The following is a 20,811-nucleotide window of genomic DNA, read 5'->3' as shown; positions in this document are numbered from 1 at the left end:
AGCTACTAGCGATGGGAGAGAGAGGGGGAGAGAGTGAGGCGACCAATGGCGGCGCGTGAGGAGAGAGGGAGTCAGGCGGCGACGATGCGTGAGTGTGGAGGACGAGGGACGGCGAAGAAAAAGAGGCCGGCGCAAAGAAAAAGAGAAGAGAGAGGGAGAAGAGAGGGGTAGCATAGGAAAATAGCCACTATCGGCTTTTTGGGTTGGGACATCTATTGTGGGTTTGAGTACCTTCACCCAATTGCTTCAAATTTTGAAAAGCCCACCTAAGTGTAGCCTCCAATGGGAGATGAGTACTCCTAAGAGTACCCTCGATTATTGAGGGCACTCTATGTGTGGCTTTGATTGTAGATGTCCTTAGGGCATGTACAATGTAAGCCAGTCCTAGAGTGTCTTTACTAACTGAAACCGCTCTATGGGACACCCGTCTCGTCTCCTAATGAAGGACACAACTAGGTGGGCTCTTTAAAATATAAACCAACTAGGTAGAGAGATACTCAGCCCACAACGGGTGTCCTAGCCCACAAAGCCCCATGCATATATTTTTACTATCCTACCCCTAATCTCTCTCTATCTCTCCCCCCCACACCTAATCTCTCTTTTTTTCGTCACCGCCCCTCCTTTTCTCTTTTTCTTCACCTCTCTCTCTTCCTCTTGCCGCCGCTACCGCCGCTCACTTCTCTCTCCCGTTGTCGGCGGCTGCGAGGACGACGGGGAGGGCCGCTGTTAACAGCAAAAATTGCCAGTGTGTGTTTTTCGCGTCAACAGCCGCCTCCCTCCCTCTCTCTCGTCCCCGCTCCCGCCCACCGCCGTCCGTCTCCGCACTGACGACACTCTCTCCCTTTCTCCCGTCGCTGCCCGTCGCATCATGTTGTCGCCGTCCTCCCCGGCCTCCTCCGCCTCGCGGTCGCCGGTCGGAGGTGGCAAAACCGATGCTATCGTGGGCAGATCTGCCCCCCCTCCCCCGCGGCCGGATCGGGATGGAGCGGCGATGACCGCGCTGCATCGAGGAGACAGGGGGGCACTCGCCTTTGACAGTGATGGCGCCATTGCCTTCTTCTCTCCCTCTCGCCGCCGTCGTTCGCCTCTCCCTCTCCCTCTCTCTCTCTCTCCCTCTCCCTTTCCCTCTCTCTCCCATCGCTAATGGTGATTAGGATTTGCGCCGGCAGTGGCGGCGCGGCGGATGAGGACGAGGAGCCGACGTTTGCTGGCTGTCGGGGTTTCGAAGCGCTAGGGCGAGGGTACAAGGGGAAATTCCGGGGTAGCTTTGGGCGCCTTGGCCACGAGCTCCCCACGCGCTCAACACGACGCTTAGCTTCAACTCCCCACGAAAAAGTAGGCGAGGCGCGGAGAGAGCCGCGTCCACTTGCGATGTGCCGTGCTCCCTTGCTGGGCGACGATGCCGGGTCAAAAAGCAACGGAGCTGAACGGCGTGAATCGGAGGAACGACCCAGGGACACCGATTGTACATGCTCTTAGAACCGCATAATATTTCTGGTAGATCTTTTCATCCTTGGGCGGGCCTTGGCCATTTTGTATTCTCATTCATCACACGATGAACGGCTTTATGCTTAATTTCCTCATAGACGTAAGATTATTCTATTCTACCGCAACTGAGTTGCAAGTCATTCATATCATCATATGTATACATATCGCAAGCAAATTCAATGAACTGGGACAACGAGAAAAAAAAAAAGTTAAGTATGCGAATATTACAGCTGCTAGCTAAATGAACATACGATATGGATAAAAAATACTCTTCCGTTTCACAATGTAAGTTATTCTAGCATTTTCCATATTCATATTGATATTAATGAATCTAAATAGATATATATGTCTAGATTCATTAACATTAATATAAACGTAGGAAATGCTAGAATGAGTTAAATTGTGAAACGAAGGAAATATATTATAATATAACATAGATAAAATATTGTTATTAAAAAATATTAATATTTGACTATTTCCTAATACTAAAAATATATTGGGCTAATTTATATAAACTGTGAAGAAACGTGATGGGGCAACAAATTTGTTACCGTCACCGCTAGTGTGTTACATAGATTTTCCTCTCGGACGAAGAACAGTGTCACGTATGTCTCTATATATAAGCCCCATTTGATTCAAAGAAAATTCATATAAATTTTAGAGAATTTAATTCCTATAGAAACTTTTTCTACATAGTCCTTTGGATCAAAGGAATAAATCTTACGAAATCCCATGAAATCCCTATGAAATGCCTCATTCTATGCAAGTTTCGAAACAAATTTAATATGAGGTAGAACCTCATGGGAAAAAAATCCTTGAAGTCTTCATCTCTTCTGCGGCCCAATCAAACGGTCATTCCTGTAATTAATTTTTTCTGTGTTTTACAATTCTCTATTTTATACTTGCATTTGTCAAAATCATATGTTTTTTTCATTCCTCTATTTTTTTCTTTAATTTCCCGTGATTCAAATGGGCCTAAGATTACACCTATCCAAAGTTGGTACAATAGTTCACATTTGCCACTGGATATTGCCCTTTGGCTAATAATGCATGCACGATCTGCCAGTGTAGCAATATGTGTAATTCTAGTTTTGTGAAAGTTACAGCAACTATAGAAAGGATACATCCTCTTTTGTACAATTTGGAAAAGGTTGGAATTCTGAACGCACCAGTATCTAACTCCCCCTGGTGCTAGATGCTATATACTCTCTTTGTCCCAAAATAAATATAGTTTTAGCACCGTTCATGTTCAATATTTGACCGTTCGTCTTAATTAAAAAAATTTTATGATTACTACTTTTATTGTTATTAGATGATAAAATATGAATAGTACTTTATGTGTGACTAATTTTTTAATATTTTTCATAAATTTTTTAAATAAGACGGATGGTCAAATCAATATCTATGGCTGCATTTATTTTAGGACGGAGGTAGTATCAATCAAGCATATTTGGTTAACCTAACCCAACTTTTTTATAGCTGACGATTTGACCCAGCAATGTCGTTTCACAACTGCAAAAAGATCATACATGCAAAGAAATTAGCACTTCTTTTGCCTAATGCAAATAAGCTAAATATATCTTCATTTCAAGCTGTACACTCGTAGGTCTTTTTTTATTTGAAACACATATATATTAAAAGCAAGAACATAGGTTAGGGGATAAATCCCATTACATTGCCAGAAGATAACAAATTAAAGCAAAGAGCCACCCTTTTGAAAAGGGAGGTTAACTGTGGACTAAAGAAGTAGACTTCCTAATGGGACTGAGCAGCAGAAAAGGAGCAAATCGACAGGGAGTTGTGGCAATACCGCGGCGACTGCTTCCTAGAGCCTCATAAGACGTGCACACCGCTTGACAAACCGGTAATCCTCATTGGTTGCCTCCACGGAAACGGCACAGGACAGAGGTGTGATGCTGAGCCGTAGATATTGGTGTGAGCTTCACCGGACTCAGCAAAGGATCTCCACGAAGCTCGTCATTGAATCTAAGGAACTCTAACAATAACCCTGTCGACCGAAATCGCGCAGGTGGTCCGAGCTCAACCCGAATGACAAACTCAGCATGTTTTCTACTAATCAGGCAAAAAAGAGAAGCCAGAACCAAAGACCAATCAACCTTCATCATGCAAGAGTTGTAGTGGCTGCAAAGATCCTCCTGTCTTGCTGAGACGACGAAGTTGGCTGGGGAAGATGAAATTGCATCAAGAGTCTACAAGAGTCCGGCAAGAGCATAAACCCATCCACTGCCGTCTCCAGAACTCCAAACATGGCCTCCTCCACAAGGGCACCTAGCACCAGGGCCATCATCGACGAGGTCAACAACAGCAACAGCCAGCGCAGGTGAGACTGATGAAGGGGAACTAGAGGAAGAAGTCGAGGAGGAGGGGCCAGCGAAGGACACGAGAAGCCACCGCAGTCGACTCAAGGGACAGGGCAGCGACCTCCCGGCCAAAGACAGCGACGCTGCTGTCGACGCCGCCACCAGGAGCCAGCTCCAACCGACAATTTGCCCCTAGATCTTTGGATCTCGCACCTCCACCGCCACCAATCATCATATCACCGCCTCCGACCACTCCGATACCCATGGAGCTCGCCGGCAAAAGCACAAACTAGAGACAAACCCTAACAACAGGAAGAACCTGACGACCTAATAACAGACCTAACCACACAATACTAGTAGGGGGAGGTGGACGGACCTCTCCTCCAACCCTCGCCGGTGGCAAGCCGCCAGAATCGAGGAGGAAGAGGAGCTGGAGAGCTGGAGGAAGGGGCGGCTACTGTAGAAAGGGGAAGGGGAAAGAAGACTCGAGAGGACGCACCAGCTTACCCCACTCGTAGGTCAACAAGGCATTCTTCGTCAGTTAACATCTGAGTAATCATGTACAATTGAATCATCAGACACCACATTCACCAGCTGCACGCTAGCTACTCATTTACTCGTTCGCCATACCCAAACAAAGAGCATAGCTCTGATCCAGCATTATTTATCTTGAGGTACCTATACCACCGATCTAAATCCGGCCGTTCATGTATCGGGGGTAGGATAGGGAACGAAGCAACGCTTGGCATGCTAAGCTCGCCCACGATGCTCCTGTCTGTCGAATTCATCCCCTTCTACGGCAGTGGTTGCAGTTGAATAGTGTCGTTATCATCCCCTCAAATGGTGTCAGGTGCAAGGGAAACGGAGGTGTCGAATGCTAGGGATGGCGGTAAAGTTGGGTGCTCGACAAGGTGGATGTGGTGGCTCCGGATGAGCGCGGAGATGGAGGTGGCGGCGCCGGCGCCGGTGCACGGCAAGGTGAACGTGGTGGCGCAGAAGGCATAGCGGGTTGTGTCGTATTTGGGGGATTTGGAGTTGATGGCGAACCAAACAAGAGAACATGGAAAGCCGTTGCCACCGCCTATTGTGACCACATTCCCCTGCCCTTTATTTCCGATGGATCAACGACGGGGGCAAATGGGCAATACTGAATTGGCCAAGGGAGGCGGGATGTAGATCATGGTGCCGGCATGGAAGAAGACGCTGCTAGCCATGAAAATCGTTGACAATCGTACGAGAGCCAACCATGAAATCAACCGCTCAAATCTTCACCAGCGTCGTGATACATGGATGGAAGGAGCAGCACACTGGGAAGGAATCCAATTTACTCTTCGGTTTCCGGCCCCTCCCACCGCTCCAGCATCCTACTCCGCTGGCGAGGCTGCCGGCAAGGGCACTGCCATCCGATGGAGGAAAAAGAAAAGAAAGGAAAAAGAAAAGAAAGTGAGAGGAGAAAGAGAGATAGGTGGTGTTTTAAACTCATGAAAATGAAGATTAAGTGAGCGAATGTAAAACAAGAAAGCTATTATATAATTAATTAAATATTAATTATTATAATATGAAAGTTTTCGTATGAAACACGTTATTTAAGTAAAGCGTGCTTACTACCATGTACCAATTTCTCCTAACCGTTGGATGGAATGGATCGGATTGCCTAGATTGCAGGTACCGAGAAACCTGAAGGACCGTGAAAAAATCTCCCTAACTAAATAAGCATAAGGACCGTGAAAAAATCTCCCGAACTAAATAAGCATAAGGAATAAGCATGTATTTCCAAGAGACAGCTTGCAGTTTCTCAAAAAAAAAAAAAAAGGCGGCTTGCAGAAAAAAAATGTACAAATTAATTGCAACAGGTCGCAAATTGGTGTATGAGCAAAACGCGTCATTAAGCAGTGAATGTTAAATGAGAATATGCGTGAAATGAGAGCAAGAAACTAAGTTCAAAGTTACTGAAAAAACCTGCTCCCTAAGTCAAAAGGAAATATTGCTGTGAATGAACCTCTCGTTCTACCAAGGAGACAGAAACTAAACGGCTGAACAGGAATAACTGAAGGGTTCATCAAGCCATTTCTCGCCTTAACCCCTAAAGAAACAATATGCCCTTCTCAAGTAAAGGGAGAACACCATGGGAGTAAAAATACATAAAATGCAAAATGAATTCACTCAAGTCAGGCACATGCTCACGCAAATTGGCACAGAATTCTCATGATCAGGTAGACAATCAATCTGGTTTAACAGCAGACAATATCTTAGTTGGAAACCACATCACTTTCTTATGTAGAGTAACATAGGACAGGACGCATGATCAGACGGTAGCAAACAACATGTAAGGAGCTCCATCAGAAGAGAGAAACCTCAGGACTAATGGCAACTGACCCAAACATTAACTTTCAAATTTTTCTGGATTCCATGACCATGATACAGCTTGCTGGTACAATCTTTCATTTCTTGAGATGGGGGAAGCACTGGTACACATCTGTCTTTGGATGCTTAGCTTCTGCATGCTCCCGGCATTTCACTTCAGATGTGGTGCACATGAATGTTTGCATACACACCTTGCACTGCAATCATGACCATCAAAACAATCAGTAAACTAGAACCAGCTTGCAACAACATGCAACTCATTCATCTGCACATAGCTATTATGTTTCGAAAGCTCAACTATGAATTCACAAATTCCAACAAGCAGTAATCAACAAGGTAATTGACTAGGGCCATAAGCAACTACACTTCAGAAGGAAAACCAATACACATTCAAGCTCATAGTACTAACACACAGAAGGCATGATGCATCAAAATGAGTTACTGAAGGCCTAAATAACTGTAAACCACTTGAGCCACACAGGCGACCCATTTCATCGAGTCACATTCAATGCCAAGTGTGCATGATCTGCATAGCCCCCCAAAGCAAATTCCACAGATCAAGAATTATGAACAGTGTTATTTGTCAAAATACTTTACAGTTTGTTGTAGAAACGACAACCGCGTACGTCGAAAGACGTGGTTACTCAACAGTGGTTGGGAAAGAAACGAAGTGTATTAAATTTTGAATTTTTCTTGGGATCCCCCCATTACATGGCCCTAGGGGACTATTTATAGCCCCATTACAGGTTCTTACTACTAGGGTTTAGGTTATACGGGGGAATTTACATGGTTGCCCTTATGAAAGGGACGTTTACAGGGTTACATAATGTCAAGAGGACTTATGGGCCCTTGATGGGCCATCAGGCGACCGCCGGCCCTATAGCCCCTAAGCTTGATGGGCCGAAAAGGCTTCTTCGGCCCTTGCGGGGGCGAACTGGACATGGCGAAGCCGTCCTTCAAGCTGGATGCCAGGGCGAACTGGACATGGCGAAGCCGTCCTTCTTCGAGCTGGATGCCAGGGCGAACTGGACATGGCGAAGCCGTTCTTCTTCGAGCTGGATGCCAGGGCGAACTGGCTATGGCGAAGTCGTCCTTCTTCGGCAGGTACTCACGCAACCCTTCGCCTCGCATCATCCTTGGTTCATAGCCTTCGCCACGGGTTTCGGCAAATTTAGTCGAAGGGCCTCATGCCATCCGAGCCCCTCACGGGCAAGGGTGAGAGTGGAGCTTCGGCCGAGACTGTGCAAACCATGTGGTATGGTATGTGGCGCCCCCTTTCGACCGATGCTCCTGCCGAAACCTACACTGTTCCTGCAAATAAAATATTCTTATTTGTACCGGGCCGGAAGGGAACAGTATTGGGCCTTTTACTGTGCCGTTTGGATGATGCGATTTTACCGTTACACCTACCCTTGCGCTACGTGGCGCCTTATGATTGGCGGGTAGGCGAAACGTCGGCCCGGTGGGCTATATATTCCCACCCCTTTCTTTTTCACCGCCGCACTCGCCATTTTTACTGCGTGCGCTCTCCTCTCCCGTTACTTCCTTTCGCTGCGTCTCTTGAACTCGTAGGTGCTTTGCCTACCCTCTTGTTCCGCCACCGCCCACACACCTTTCGCCATGGCCCCTCGCAAACCAAACCCTGTTCAGGCGGTCGGACCGGACCCTGGCCGGGTCGACGACAACACCTCCTTTTTGGGGGTCTCTCTTATGGACGACAAGGAGCTGGCGAAGCTGGTCAGCTCTGGGTCATTGGTTGAGGGGCAGGCTTTCGCCCAGGGAAAGCCGTGGTGCCGAAACCTGCAGAGAATCGGACGGTGGTTTTTGCTGTCTTTTTCAAGGCTGGGCTACGGTTTCCATGCAACGTGCTGTTGCCGGAGATCCTTCGCCTCTTCCAGGTGGAACTCCCACAGTTGAGCCCGTCGGGCTGGTTCGGATCTCGGTCTTCGACTGGGCATGTCGGACTTCCGGGTTCGAACCCAGCGCTACCCTCTTCGGCGCCATATTCTTTGCCGCCGTGAACTCGAAGACGCTGGTTACTCCGGCTGGAACGAAGAAGACGGTGTTCGGGAGCGTGAACTTTAACGTTTGCCCCTAGGAAGCGTAGGGCTCCTGCTTCGTCGGACTCTGATGCTAATGACGAGGAGGATGCCGAAGAACATGACGGCGAAGAGGAGTGGGGGAAGAAGAGGAGGTGGAGATCGTGGTCGAGAAGGCCACGGGCGAGGCGGTCGAGGGCCGCGCTGAGACTCCCGGCTATACCCCCACTCCAAGTCCTGGCCGTAACAAGACCGGGGTGGAGTCGAATAGCTCCCCCCTTCGCCAGAAAGACTTAGACGGGGCGAAGGACCTGGTTGCATTCTCTTCGGGCACAGCGGCGAAGGGAGGTCCTGTCAAAAAGGTGGCTAAGAAGAAAGTATTCGTCGATGTCGCTCGCGTTTTTAGCGACGATGAGTCCTCTGACGGGACTCCGACTTCGCCCGCTGGCCGCAGCTTGGATCTTTCGGCCGCCCCCGTTCCTCCACTTGGCGCCGCTGGAGCAGGCGGTAGTACCGCCGCTGGGGCTTCGGCCTCTGCAGAAAAAATCGTGACGGCCGCGGCGAAAGTATTCGGCAGTCCTCCACGTCAGCCGGTTGCATCGCCGCTGATTGATGCGAAGGGAAAGAGAGCGGTCGTTGAGACGTCCGCTTCGAAATATTCGCTCTCGTTACCCCGCTTCGCCCCTGGCGATTTCGAGACGCGGGCGGACCTCCTTCCTTTTGTGGAGGGGGTAAGCAATCTTGTATTGCCCGCCAGTGCCCCGAGCTTGTTCACCGAACTGAATGAGTTCGATGAGGGGTGCTCTGCTATAAAAAGCCTGGATGTTCGGGTATGTTTTTCCCCCCTTTTTTTTTTATTTTTACTCTCCCTCTCTTTTTTTTTACAACTGACACTTGTTCTCTTCGCCGCTCCTATTTTGCACCCAGATCCTCGCGGCTCACTGTTCGACGGAGTGAACCGTGCGAGCCCGCCTTGACGGGTTCAAAAGCCGTCTTCGGGTCAAGGATGATGAATTAGGCCGCAAAAATTTGGAGATGGAGGCCCTTGCCAACACCCTTAAGGAGGCGAAGGCCGAAAACAAGCGGCTCCAATCGGAACTGGAGAAAGGGAAGGAAGCTAGGGCCGAAGTCGATCGCTTAAAGGCCGAACTGGAGAAAGAGAAGGCCCACTCCGCCGTGCTCATAGATTATTACAACCTCACCGAGCCGAAGATGGAGGCTCTTCGGCAGGAGGTTCGCAAGGCCGAAGCAAGCGTTGCGGAGGAGTCGCGGCGGTTTTCGTGGGAGATGGTGAAAACCACCGAGTTCGCGCGGACAGCGTGCCAAACGCTTCGCCTCGCCCTTACTGATATGGGCGCAAAAGTGCGGGGTGTCCCCTCCGAAGGTGCCTCAGCCTTCGACTTCTCCGAATGGACCCAACAGGCTGGTGGTTCGGTTTCGGACTGCGCCACCGCATACGGCGACTGCTGTGCGCGCGTGTCAGCGGCCTTTACCATGGGCCTCCTGCAGCAGTTCGGCTGCAAGCACATCGCCGAGTTCCCCAAGTACGCGAAGGGGGATTGGGAAATCAACGTGCATGACATTTCGCCCGCACTTCGTGCATGGCGAAAACAATTCTGGCAGAAGGACGGCCGCTGCGCCGCTAAGGCGCGCCTTTTGGAGCAGCTGGCAAAAGCAGAGGCGGCGGACCTTTGTGAAGAGGAAGGCGCGGCGGCCGGAGGAGGTGGAGGCGATGCCCAGGACCACCCAGAGGTGTGAGGCCCTCCGCCCTTCTCTTAGATTTTCATAGTTTTCTTTTGGTGTTCGCTAGATGTGGCGAACCGTTGTATATTCGGCAATCTGCCGCTAACCCTTTTGTTGTAACCGAAACAGGTGGCCGTTGGGCATTTTTTAAAATATGTATAACAGACCTACTTTTCGCCACTTACTGTCGGTCCAAGTCTTTGACATTTTATTATTTCGCTCATTTCGCATTATGCCATACCTCCCCCTTCTTCCGCCTATTCCTACTATGTAAGCTGTGTGTTGCTTTTTTCTGCACTGTCTACCAGGGGGTTCGCTGAAAGTCGTGCATTCGGCCTCCTTTCGGGAGCTGGCGAAGTCAAAACAAGAAATTTGTGGCGTTGAAGGGTCTGCCAAAGGTACGATGTCCATTTCGTCCTATTTATCGCGAAATGGAGATAAACGGTCGCAGCTATAAGGTTTTCAAGGTTGCCGATTGGCTGCGGGCGCACCCCGGGCGAACCTTAGAAGATTACGATCTTGTTCATTCAAGACATTTGGAGGATATGGCTCGCTTTTGGCGAAACCATCAGAAGACTAAACGTCAGGAAACGATCTTTCAGCATCGTTATAGTTTAGTCTGTGTTTCGCCCCCTACTCCTCTTAAGGTTGTGTACGATATTAGTAGTGATGACGAACCTAGTTCGCCTGACCCTTCCTTAGGGAGGGATAGTGATTATGGGGGCGAAGATGTAATTTACTTGTAAGGTGAATTGTATCGTGTGAACCTTCTATTCTTTCGAAGTTAATAAAAATGTGTTTTATTTCCTTTTCGCTATTTTTCGCATCGTCACATTTTGTGCTTTTGTTAGGTCGGAACATGCCGGCCCCTTTGCGTATATTAGCGAAATAGGTGTACTGACTTTTCAGCTTTTCGTCGTTCGTTTTCGATCTGTAGCGTTCTGTGTTGAAAGAAACGCTTTTGCTTTTATGTTGATCGAGCGTAACGTCGTTCGGCTAGTTATTTTCCGAGACAAGCTGTTGCGGTTTCAACGTTCGGCGAGCGATGCTTCAGCCGATTCGTTTCGCCCCCCCTGGCCTTTTTCGCTGATCAAGCATTTGCCTTGGGGTTTTTCCACAAATTATCAATCACACAAAAAATAAAAAGAAGGCGGAGGACACAGAGATTTTATACTGGTTCGGGCCTCCATGGTGGATAATAGCCCTACATCTAGTTTTTTTTCTCTTTTTTCTCTTTCTTTTTTTTCTTGCCGAAAGGCTTACATAGTGCCGAAGGGCTTACATAACGGTATGTACATTTTTACAAGTTGGCGATTTGGGTGCCACCCATTCTAGACATAGAAGCGCTTGAGAGAGGCGGCGTTCCAGGAATGGTCGAACTCCTCGCCTTCGAGTGTCGCTAGGCGAAAGGATCCCGTCCTAGACTTGTGTTTGATGAGGCACGGTCCTTCCCACTTTGATTCAAGCTTGCCAACCGCTATTGGGTTCGCCTTCTTCCTTAGGACGAGATGACCAGGCATCAGCTCCGTCGGTCAAACTTTTTTGTTGTAAGTTGCCGAAGTGCTTGTGGCGTACTTGTGCATGTGCTCGAGCGCTTCGACTCTTACCCCTTCCAAGAGTTCGAGCGATACTTCGCGGCCCTCTTCGCCCCCAGAGAACATCACCCTTGGTGAGTTAGCCCCAAGCTCTGCTGGGGTCATTGCCTCATCGCCATAAAGAAACATAAACGGGCTAAACTTGGTTGGTCTTGTGGGGGTCGTCCGAAGAGCCCAGAGAACCGATAGCAATTCCTCTGGCCATTTGCCTTTCGCTGCCTCCTCGAGTCTTTTCTTTAGTGCTTCTAGAATCTTGCCATTTGTACGTTCGGCCGCCCCATTTGACTGCGGGTGCGCGACCGACGCGAACCTGATTTCCAGGTTAAGCCATTCGCACATTTCTCTGAACTTATCAGAGTCAAACTGCTTGCCGTTGTCAGTAATGAACTCTTTCGGCACTCCAAACCGGCAAATAATGTTTTTCCAAACAAACTTCTGTACTGCTGCCGAAGTGATTGCCCCAAGGGGTTCGGCTTCGATCCACCGAGAGAAATACTCTATGGCCACAATTACGAACTTGTACCCGTTTCGCGCTACCGGGAACGGGCCAATGATGTCTAGCCCCCACCTGGCGAAGGGCCAAATTGGCGCAATGGGTTGCAAGTTATAATGGGGCGCAGATTGGCTTCGGCCATGACGTTGGCAGCTTTCGCACTTTTTAATTTGCTTAGCACAGACTTTCAACACAGTTGGCCAGTAAACCCCTTGTCTAAATACCTTGGAGGCCACCGTTCTTGCAGCTTGGTGCGCGCCACATAGCCCCTGGTGTATTTTCCTCGCCATTTCCGCACCTTCGGCGAAAGAGATGCAACGGAGTAGAGGTTGAAGCGTCCCGGAGCGATAAAGTTGGCCTGAGACCAACTTATACTTTGTGGCTCTGATTTGCAAGCGCTTTGCTTCTGCTTCGTCGTCCGGAAGCCAACCAGCTTCAAGATATTTAACAAACGGGGTTCGCCAGTCATTTGGGTCTTCGCCCAGTTTCACTTGGTCGATTGCCAAGACTGTCAAACTGTCCACAGGCAAACTTGGTGTGTGCAGTACTTCAAAAAATATGCCAGGCAAATGCGGTCCGCCACAAGCAGCAGATTTTGCCAAGGCGTCTGCTTCCTCGTTCTAGCCCCTAGGCAAGTGTTCAGCTGTTATGCCGATGAAGTACTTTTCCATGGTTCTGACAGCCTCCAAATATTTTTTCATTCCTTCTTCTTTTGCCTCAAAGGTTTTGTCAACTTGGCCTGCCACCAACTTAGAATCGGTTCGGATTAGCAAGCGCCGAACTCCCAGTGCTTTCGCCTTCCTTAGGCCCAGAAGAATGGCTTCGTACTCTGCTGCGTTGTTGGTTGTATTAACCTGCAGTCTTGCGGCGTACCGGACTGGTACGCCATTCGGCGAAGTGAGTATTGCCGCAATGCCTGCCCCGTTGTGCGACCACGAACCGTCGGAGCACATCACCCAGGGTTGTTCGACAGGCTCGGGTTCGGAAGCGAACACAGGTGTCCATTCGGCTACGAAGTCAGCTAGTACTTGAGACTTGACAGCCGTGCGCGCAACAAAATGCAAGTCGAACGGGGATAGCTCTGCCGCCCATTTGCTAAGCCTACCTGAGATTTCCTTGCCTCAGAGGATTTCGCCCAAGGGGTACAGCGAAGGCACTATTACCTTGTGGGCCTGGAAGTAGTGCTTGAGCTTGCGCGAAGCCATCACCAGGGCGTAAGCGAGCTTTTCCATTTCGATGTATCTTGTCTTCGCCCCTTGCAGTGCTTCGGAGACAAAATAAACCGATTTCTGGCCGGACTCTGTTTCTTGGACGAGAGCAGCACTGACCGCCACCGGCAAAGCTGCTAAGTATAGCAGCAGTTCACTTCCTGGTGTTGGGCTTACGAGGGCTGGTGGGCTCTGCAAGTATTACTTTAACTCGGCGAATGCTACTTGGCATTCTGGTGTCCAACTGAACTTTCCCGCGCCCCGGAGGGTCTTGAAGAATGGCAGACCTCTTTCGGCCACTTTTGAGAGGAAACGGCTAAGTGCCGCAATTCGGCCTACAAGCTTTTGTACTTCATGTACACTTGACGGGGGCTTCATTTGCTGAATGGCATCGATTGTCTCGGGGTTCGCCTCTATGCCTCTTTCGGAAACTAGGAAACCCAGCAATTTGCCCGCACGAACGCCGAAGACACACTTCTCAGGATTCAGTTTTATGCCCGCTGCACGCAAGTTGTCGAAGGTCTCCTGCAGGTCGGACACATGATCGAAAGCCCTACGGCTTTTCACGACAATATCGTCGACATAAGCTTCTACATTTCGCCCCAGCTAGTTGCAAAGGACCTTGTATACCAGTCTGGCGAAGGTTGCTCCGGCATTCCTTAGGCCAAAAGGCATCCTGAGGTGACAGAAAGTGCCGAACGGGGTGATGAAGGCTGTCTTCGGGATGTCAGGCGGATTCATATGGATCTGGTGATAGCCGGAATATGCGTCCAGGAAACTCATGAGTTCGCAGCCAGCTGTTGAATCCACGAGCTAATCGATCCGCGGCAAAGGGAAATCGTCCTTTGGACATGCTTTGTTCAGGTCCGTGAAATCTACACACATGCGCCATTTGCCGTTTGACTTCCGCACCAGTACTGGGTTCGCCAGCCACTCTGGGTGGTCAATCTCTTGAATAACCCCAGCCCTGAGTAGTTTTTGGACTTCGGCTTTTGCTGCATATTGACGATCGGCGGACATCTTACGCAACTTCTGCTTTCTTGGCTTGGCATCCGGCTTGACTGCCAGGTGATGCATGATGAGGTCTGCCGAAACACCCCCCACTTCATCGGGGCTCCAGGCGAAAATATCAATGTTCTTTTTGAGCACCGCTAGGATGCCCTCAGCTTCTTGTTCGCCCATGCCGTCCCCCAGTGATACGAGCTTTGCGGGGTTGGCATGGTCAATCTGCACTTTTACTATTTTGTCATGCGGGGTTGGCTTTGGCACGTGTTTCGGCCGGCTGTGCAATTCGGCTTCGACATTGTGCACAGCCCTGTTGATTATGGCTAGATCGCCTTTTGACGCGGCCGAAGACTGAAGCCCCTTGACCACTATCACTCCCGCTGGGCCGGGCATCTTGAGCTTGAGATAGTTGTGGTGGGAAATGGCTTCGAACTTGTTCAGGGTCGCACGGCCGAGGATGGCATTGTAGTTGTACGGGATGTCAACAACGTCGAACAGTACTAGCTCTTCGCGTCTGTTTTCTCCCGAGCCGAAAGCTATCAGCAAAAGTGCTTGGCCAAGAACTTGAACTGCCTCTCCGCCGAACCCCCAGATCGACGCTGGTGCTGGTGTAAGAGCTTGGGTTGGCAACCCCATCTTAGCATATGCTTCGGCGAAGATAATGTCGGCCGAACTCCCTCCATCGACCAGGATTCGCCGGACTTCAAAGCCGGCTATCTCAGCTGAGATTACCAGCGGATCTTGATGCGGGAACATGACTCCTTCGGCGTCTTCCGGCCCGAAAGAGATCAGCTGGTTCACATACTATGGCGCCCTCTCACCCGCCGAAGTGATGCTGTGGACCGCTCGGATCTACATCTTTTTCTGCCTTTTGGATAATTGGCCTGGCGGGTCAGCCCTCGTAATCACTTGGATTACCCTTCGCTGCGCGTCTTGACGTTGTTCGACCGGGGGTGTTTGTTCTTGGGCTGCTTTGCGAGGTGCTTCTATAGTTGCTGCTTGCTGTGATCTAGTATCTTGCGCGTTGCCACGTTGCCTGATGTTTCGGCATTGCTCTGTGGTATGCGAAGAGCGTCCGTGGAAGGCACAGTAAAGGTCTTTTCGGACCTTTTTACGAACCGGCTGTTGATGGTTGCTCGCTTGTTGGGCGTCGAACTCCTTGCGGAGGGCTTGCACTTCTTCGACGGCCATCACAGCCTTGCCCGCGCGGTCGGTTCTGAACTTTCTCCAGGTCATAGGAGCTTAACCTTGCCTTGGCGGCTGTCCTTGGATCGCCGTTTGAGGCTGGCGAACCGCGAGGGGAGGTGGTTCGGCAACTTGAACTTGTGCTTGAGCTTGAGCAACGACAATAGAAGCTTTATCGTACTCAGCTTGTATGGCTTGCCGTCGCTTGGAATCTCTTCGCCCCTTGCGAAACCGTCAATGATGCGAAGCAAGTGCTAGAGTGTTTGTGGTTCCTTGTTGGCGATTTTCCTTGTGAGTTCGCCTTCGAGCAGACCAGCCGAAGCAGCATTTATGACTGATGCCTCGGTTATGTCTTCAACTTGGCACCGGGCTTGCGAGAAGCGACGCATGTATTCTCTTATCGACTCTCCCGGCCTTTGGCGAATGCCGAGCAGATGTTGCTGCGTCTTCGGCTCCTCGTAAGTGCCTCGAAAGTTAAGAACAAAAACATCGCGCAATTGCTCCCATGAGTAAATGCTATTGGCTGGCAAATTGAAATGCCAAGAACGGGCAATGCCGTCAAGAGCGAGATGAATTACCTTTGCCTTGGTATTTTCGTCACCATGAGCCGCTTCAATCGCGGACTCGTAGATGGATAGGAACTCCTTCGAGTCAGTTTCGCCCGAGTAGCATGGGACGGGAGAGAATTTGAACTTGGGGCGGAATTGGGCAGTTCTTGATTCCGCCACTCAGCGGCAGACCCTTTTCGCCTCCCGCTCTGCCTACGGTGCCTTGCTGTGGGTACGGCGTGGCGAAAGGTGAAATTACGGCTTGCGCATGATTTTGAGCCATGGCATTCGGCTGCCCGGCTCCGACTGGTGATGCTTGCTGAGCCACCATGGATGGGTCGAAAACTGGCTGCGACCACGTCATGGCGACCTGGGTTGGTGCTTGGCTTGTTCCGAAGCCTGGTGTTGGTGCTTGCGGCCGAACGGTTTGCGCCTGAGCGGTATTGGTAAAGTCACACTGAGGTACCTGACTCCACGGCGAAGTCCCCAGATTCGGCTGGTTCGGCAGCAACCAACTGAGCGCACCTTGACTTGAATTCCCCTCTGGACGAGTTGAGGGAGCTGTATTCGAAATGTTGTGGGGCTGATTGATTTGCTAGAGGAAAGCTTGGAATTGTGCCTGCAGAGCCGAAGCCCCTTCTGCTACGGCTTGCGACAGCTGGCCAAGTGGCTGAGGCTGTACTTGGGTCGTGGCTTGGGGCACTGCTGCCACTGTCGGCTGTCCGACGAAGTACATTGGTGCCTGCAAGACTTGCGGCGGAACGGGCTTGGGCTGCACTTGCGGATAGACTTGAGGTGGGACAAAACCTGCCGAATACTGGAGGATCGGTGCCGAAGCAACCTTGGATCGCCTTGCTGCTTCGTACGCTTGTTGTTGTTCTTGCATTTGGCAAAGCATGTCTTGGAGTCGTGCCATGTTTTGCCGCATGGCCTCCATATCGGCTTCGGCTTGTGTTTCAGGGTCAGAGTTGACTTGGACTTGCATGGCAGGGAGCGCAGCTTGGGCCGCTGCTGGCTGTGACGGAGCAGCTTGGGGGACCAGCAGCTGACTTGTCGAAAGGATCTCCGCCCTGGTCTGAAGTGCCCTCGCCACTGCGGTCGCCTTCGCCACGTCATTCACACTCGGCGCCTGCTCAGAGGTGGCACGGGCCGAAGGCAGCAGTGATGGTGTCGGCGCCGAAGCGGACGGTGCCGGCGCCGAAGCGGACGGTGCCCCTCCAACCTCGGCGACCGACGCCGAAGGCTCCGCTCCTTCGGCGGCCATGCCCACTCCGGTGTCGCTTTCCTTTCGCCTTGTAACATTCTCCTTCGCGACCTTCTTCGGTGGCATTCGCTCTCAGTGGTTTCGCTCGGAGGTCCCCACGGTCGGCGCCAGCTGTTGTCGAAACGACAACTGCATACGTCGAAAGACGTGGTTACTCAACAGTGGTTGGGAAAGAAACGAAGTGTATTAAATTTTGAATTTTTCTTGGGATCCCCCCATTACATGGCCCTAGGGGACTATTTATAGCCCCATTACAGGTTCTTACTACTAGGATTTAGGTTATACGGGGGAATTTACATGGTTGCCCTTATGAAAGGGACGTTTACAGGGTTACATAATGTCAAGAGGACTTATGGGCCCTTGATGGGCCGTCAGGCGACCGCCGGCCCTATAGCCCCTAAGCTTGATGGGCTGAAAAGGCTTCTTCGGCCCTTGCGGGGGCGAATTGGAATGGCGAAGCCGTCTTTCTTCGAGCTGGATGCCAGGGCGAACTGGACATGGCGAAGCCGTCCTTCTTCGCTGGATGCCAGGGCGAACTGGCTATGGCGAAGTCGTCCTTCTTCGGCAGGTACTCACGCGACCCTTCGCCTCGCATCATCCTTGGTTCATAGCCTTCGCCACGGGTTTCGGCAAATTTGGTCGAAGGGCCTCATGCCATCCGCCAACACAGTTCATCAGATTTTTATATGCCAATCAAAAACTAAAACCTGACAACCAAGGAATGTAGACTGAACAAAGTAAGGTTATCTCTATCTTGTAGCAAAAGGGGCAAAACAACATCTTAAACAGTAAACCAGAACTAGCTTGCCATAACACGCAACTGATGCTAAACAAATTTTCTAGATTAATTCAGTGGGATTAGTTTAATTCAATTATACATATCTAGTAGGAGTAGGAAAAAGCTCACTTACGCACTCCCAAGTCTCCAACAAGCAGTTACCGACAAGGATAATGAACTACACGCTTCAGCAGGAAAACAGAAACCCGCTGAAGCTTCTTTTTAGGTATGTTGAAGCTAATGTCAATACTAACACGAAGATAGTGTGATGCGTCAATAAGTTACTAGTGACACAGTCAGTTGTAAACTACTAGAATGGCGAAGGCAACCTGTTTCACCAAGTCACATTCAAGGGTGTTCGTTGTCAACATACTTTACAGTTCATCCAATTTTTACATGCCAATTGAAGATTAGAACTGACAACTAAAGAATGTAGATCGGACAAAGTAAAGTTATACTCGTATTTATCTTGCTACTACAAAAGGAAAAGAAAAGGCATCTTAAATAGCCAAACAATCATACGCACATTCATCCTACATGGAGGGAAGGAACCAATTGAAGTTAAAACAACATGCATCCATCAAGCCAAGAAACTAGCATGACCCAACCTAAGTAGAGTGAATCAGGAAGACTATACACATAGATCAAAGAGAACGGATCTGGAGGGCATACCTGGATGTTCATGGCCTTCTTGTTGGTCTCAAGCTGGCTCCCTGCACAAGCACAGAAGGAACCACAGATCCATCAAAATCAACGCCTTCCAGGAAGAACAGGCATGGCAAGAAAGAACAGCAACAGGGAGAGATCGAGCGAGGGAGAGGAGGGGGGGGGAGAGCGAACCCTTGGCGCCCTTGGCCTTCTCCATGTTGCGCTCGCGGGCCATCCTGGACTTCTGCCCGTTGCCGCCGCCCATCGTGGATGGATCCGGCGCTGGCGATGATGGTGTGAAAGAGGCGTGTGCTCCGCCCGGCGCCGGCCGCCCTCGCGCCCGCTGTGCTCGTCGGTTTGTGGTTCACGGCCTTGGGAGGATTGGGGGATGGCAGACCTCTAAAGGTGGGGGACGCGGAGTGAAAGAAATAGCGTTTTTAATGCGGGTGCGGATGCCTTGTTTTCGAGGTTGTCGATTTGCCCCGGAAAGGATCTGGGCCGTCCATGGGTGTGTTTTTCAAGCCAAAATTAGAAGTTTAGTTGAAATTGAAACGATATGATGAAAAAGTTAAAAGTTTATATGTGTAGAAAAGTTTTGATGTGTTGAAAATTTAAAGTTTTAAGAAAAAGTTTAAACAAGGCCTATCTTACTCCCTGCGAAAAAGATAAAGTAGGAGCATACACTGCTCTTTAATGAAAAAGAAGGGCCCCATCTTTTTTATCAAAAATTGCTGAAAATACGCGGTATGACGTATTAAAAAAATAATTTATGAGTAAAATTTTTATATATATGTTTGTAGGGATTTAAATACCAATGTTAAAAGATAAAATTTGAGAAAAATACTTTAAAATTAGGTTTTAAAATTATTCAAATTTTGGCAGCAACTGATTTTGTACAGTGAAGACGATGAGGGTCAAAGAGCAAATTAAATTTCACAACCAACTGCTTTGATCAAATTAATGCAAAATTAAATATTAGGGCACCTTTATAACGCAAGACTTTTATATACAATGATAGGAAAAACGTACGATTTAAGTGCCATATCACCTAAAATCCTATGGATAGAAAAAAATAAAAATTGCATGAATGATCTTTTAGATGAAGCATAAAAAATAGTAGGAGTTAGAAGAGAGATTGACACAGATGAATATTTCCAAGAGGTAAAACCTCATATTGAGAACCATCCTTTTTTTTTTGGTTAAGGCAATCCTAAGAAATTTCAATAGAATTATTAGTGGTTGGATCTACCTCATGGACAGGAACAATTCCACCGGTCTGACCGGCCCAAGGCCCAATCTGACCGGTCATCAGAGGTGTGGTCTGACCGGCGAGAGAGCCACTGGTCAGACCGTGCAACTAGGCGGTCGGATATGCATGATGTCCGGGCAGATCGGCCGCAGCGCTAGAATCTTCACTCCCGGCATGTTGCATGGTCGCCCATTGATTTTGCTAATATGTGATGAATAGGAGCTTGGCTAGTACTCGCAACAGAAGTAGACGGCAAATTGATCGCATGAGAACCGAATTTGGAATTCATAAACGATGCAATCCTCTTATCAAAATAAGAAGTCATAGTATGCTCAAGCTTATTGTTAAAAGTAGCATTAACGATTTTATCTACGGAACTTGCTACAAGCTTTTGAATAGGAAGAATAATATCATCACCGCTTACCTCATGACGGTGACTTTTGGTGTAGAACCGGGCTTACCAACAACTCCTTGACGAGTATTGATGAAGCATCCCGCCAAAAGTGCCTCTTGTGTCGCCTTTAGATGTTGTTCAATCACCCGTCGTTGCTCCTCGTACAAATACTCCAATGAGATGGGGAGGATATTGGTAGGATCTATCTCCAGCTTGGTCATAATGTTGATGAAGATGTCCCCAGCGGAGTTATCAAAAATCGTATTGGCAACTTCTTTTTGATAAGTAGACAAGCACGACCGGACACCTAAACGCCTTACGATGATTGTAGAGTCGCCAACCACTTGACCGGTCAAATGCCGCCGGTCAGACCGACCCTCGAGCAACGGTCTGACCGGCCAACAAACGGCGGTCAGACCGGCCCTGTGCAGAAAACCCGTGATTTTTCTAAATCTTGACAATTTCTTTAATTTAAATCTACGTGCCAAA

The 20,811-nt window shown here is 49.4% G+C and overlaps 1 protein-coding gene across 1 annotated transcript; it reads right to left on the bottom strand.

The window, feature by feature from the left end:
- Positions 1-5,998: 5,998 nt before the first annotated feature.
- Positions 5,999-19,095, bottom strand: LOC127766474 (uncharacterized protein At2g23090-like). The gene is made up of 3 exons (XM_052291506.1): positions 18,872-19,095; positions 18,704-18,744; positions 5,999-6,370 (listed from the first exon to the last, which is right to left on the bottom strand). Exons 1-3 carry the CDS (start codon positions 18,942-18,944, stop codon positions 6,251-6,253), a joined length of 234 nt encoding a protein of 77 aa, XP_052147466.1. The 5' UTR covers positions 18,945-19,095; the 3' UTR covers positions 5,999-6,250.
- Between the last annotated feature and the right edge of the window lie 1,716 nt (positions 19,096-20,811).

The sequence above is a fragment of the Oryza glaberrima genome, chromosome 3 (assembly GCF_000147395.1).
Source record: "Oryza glaberrima chromosome 3, OglaRS2, whole genome shotgun sequence".
NCBI classification, from domain to species: Eukaryota; Viridiplantae; Streptophyta; class Magnoliopsida; order Poales; family Poaceae; genus Oryza; species Oryza glaberrima.
This window is presented reverse-complemented; position numbering and strand designations above follow the sequence as displayed.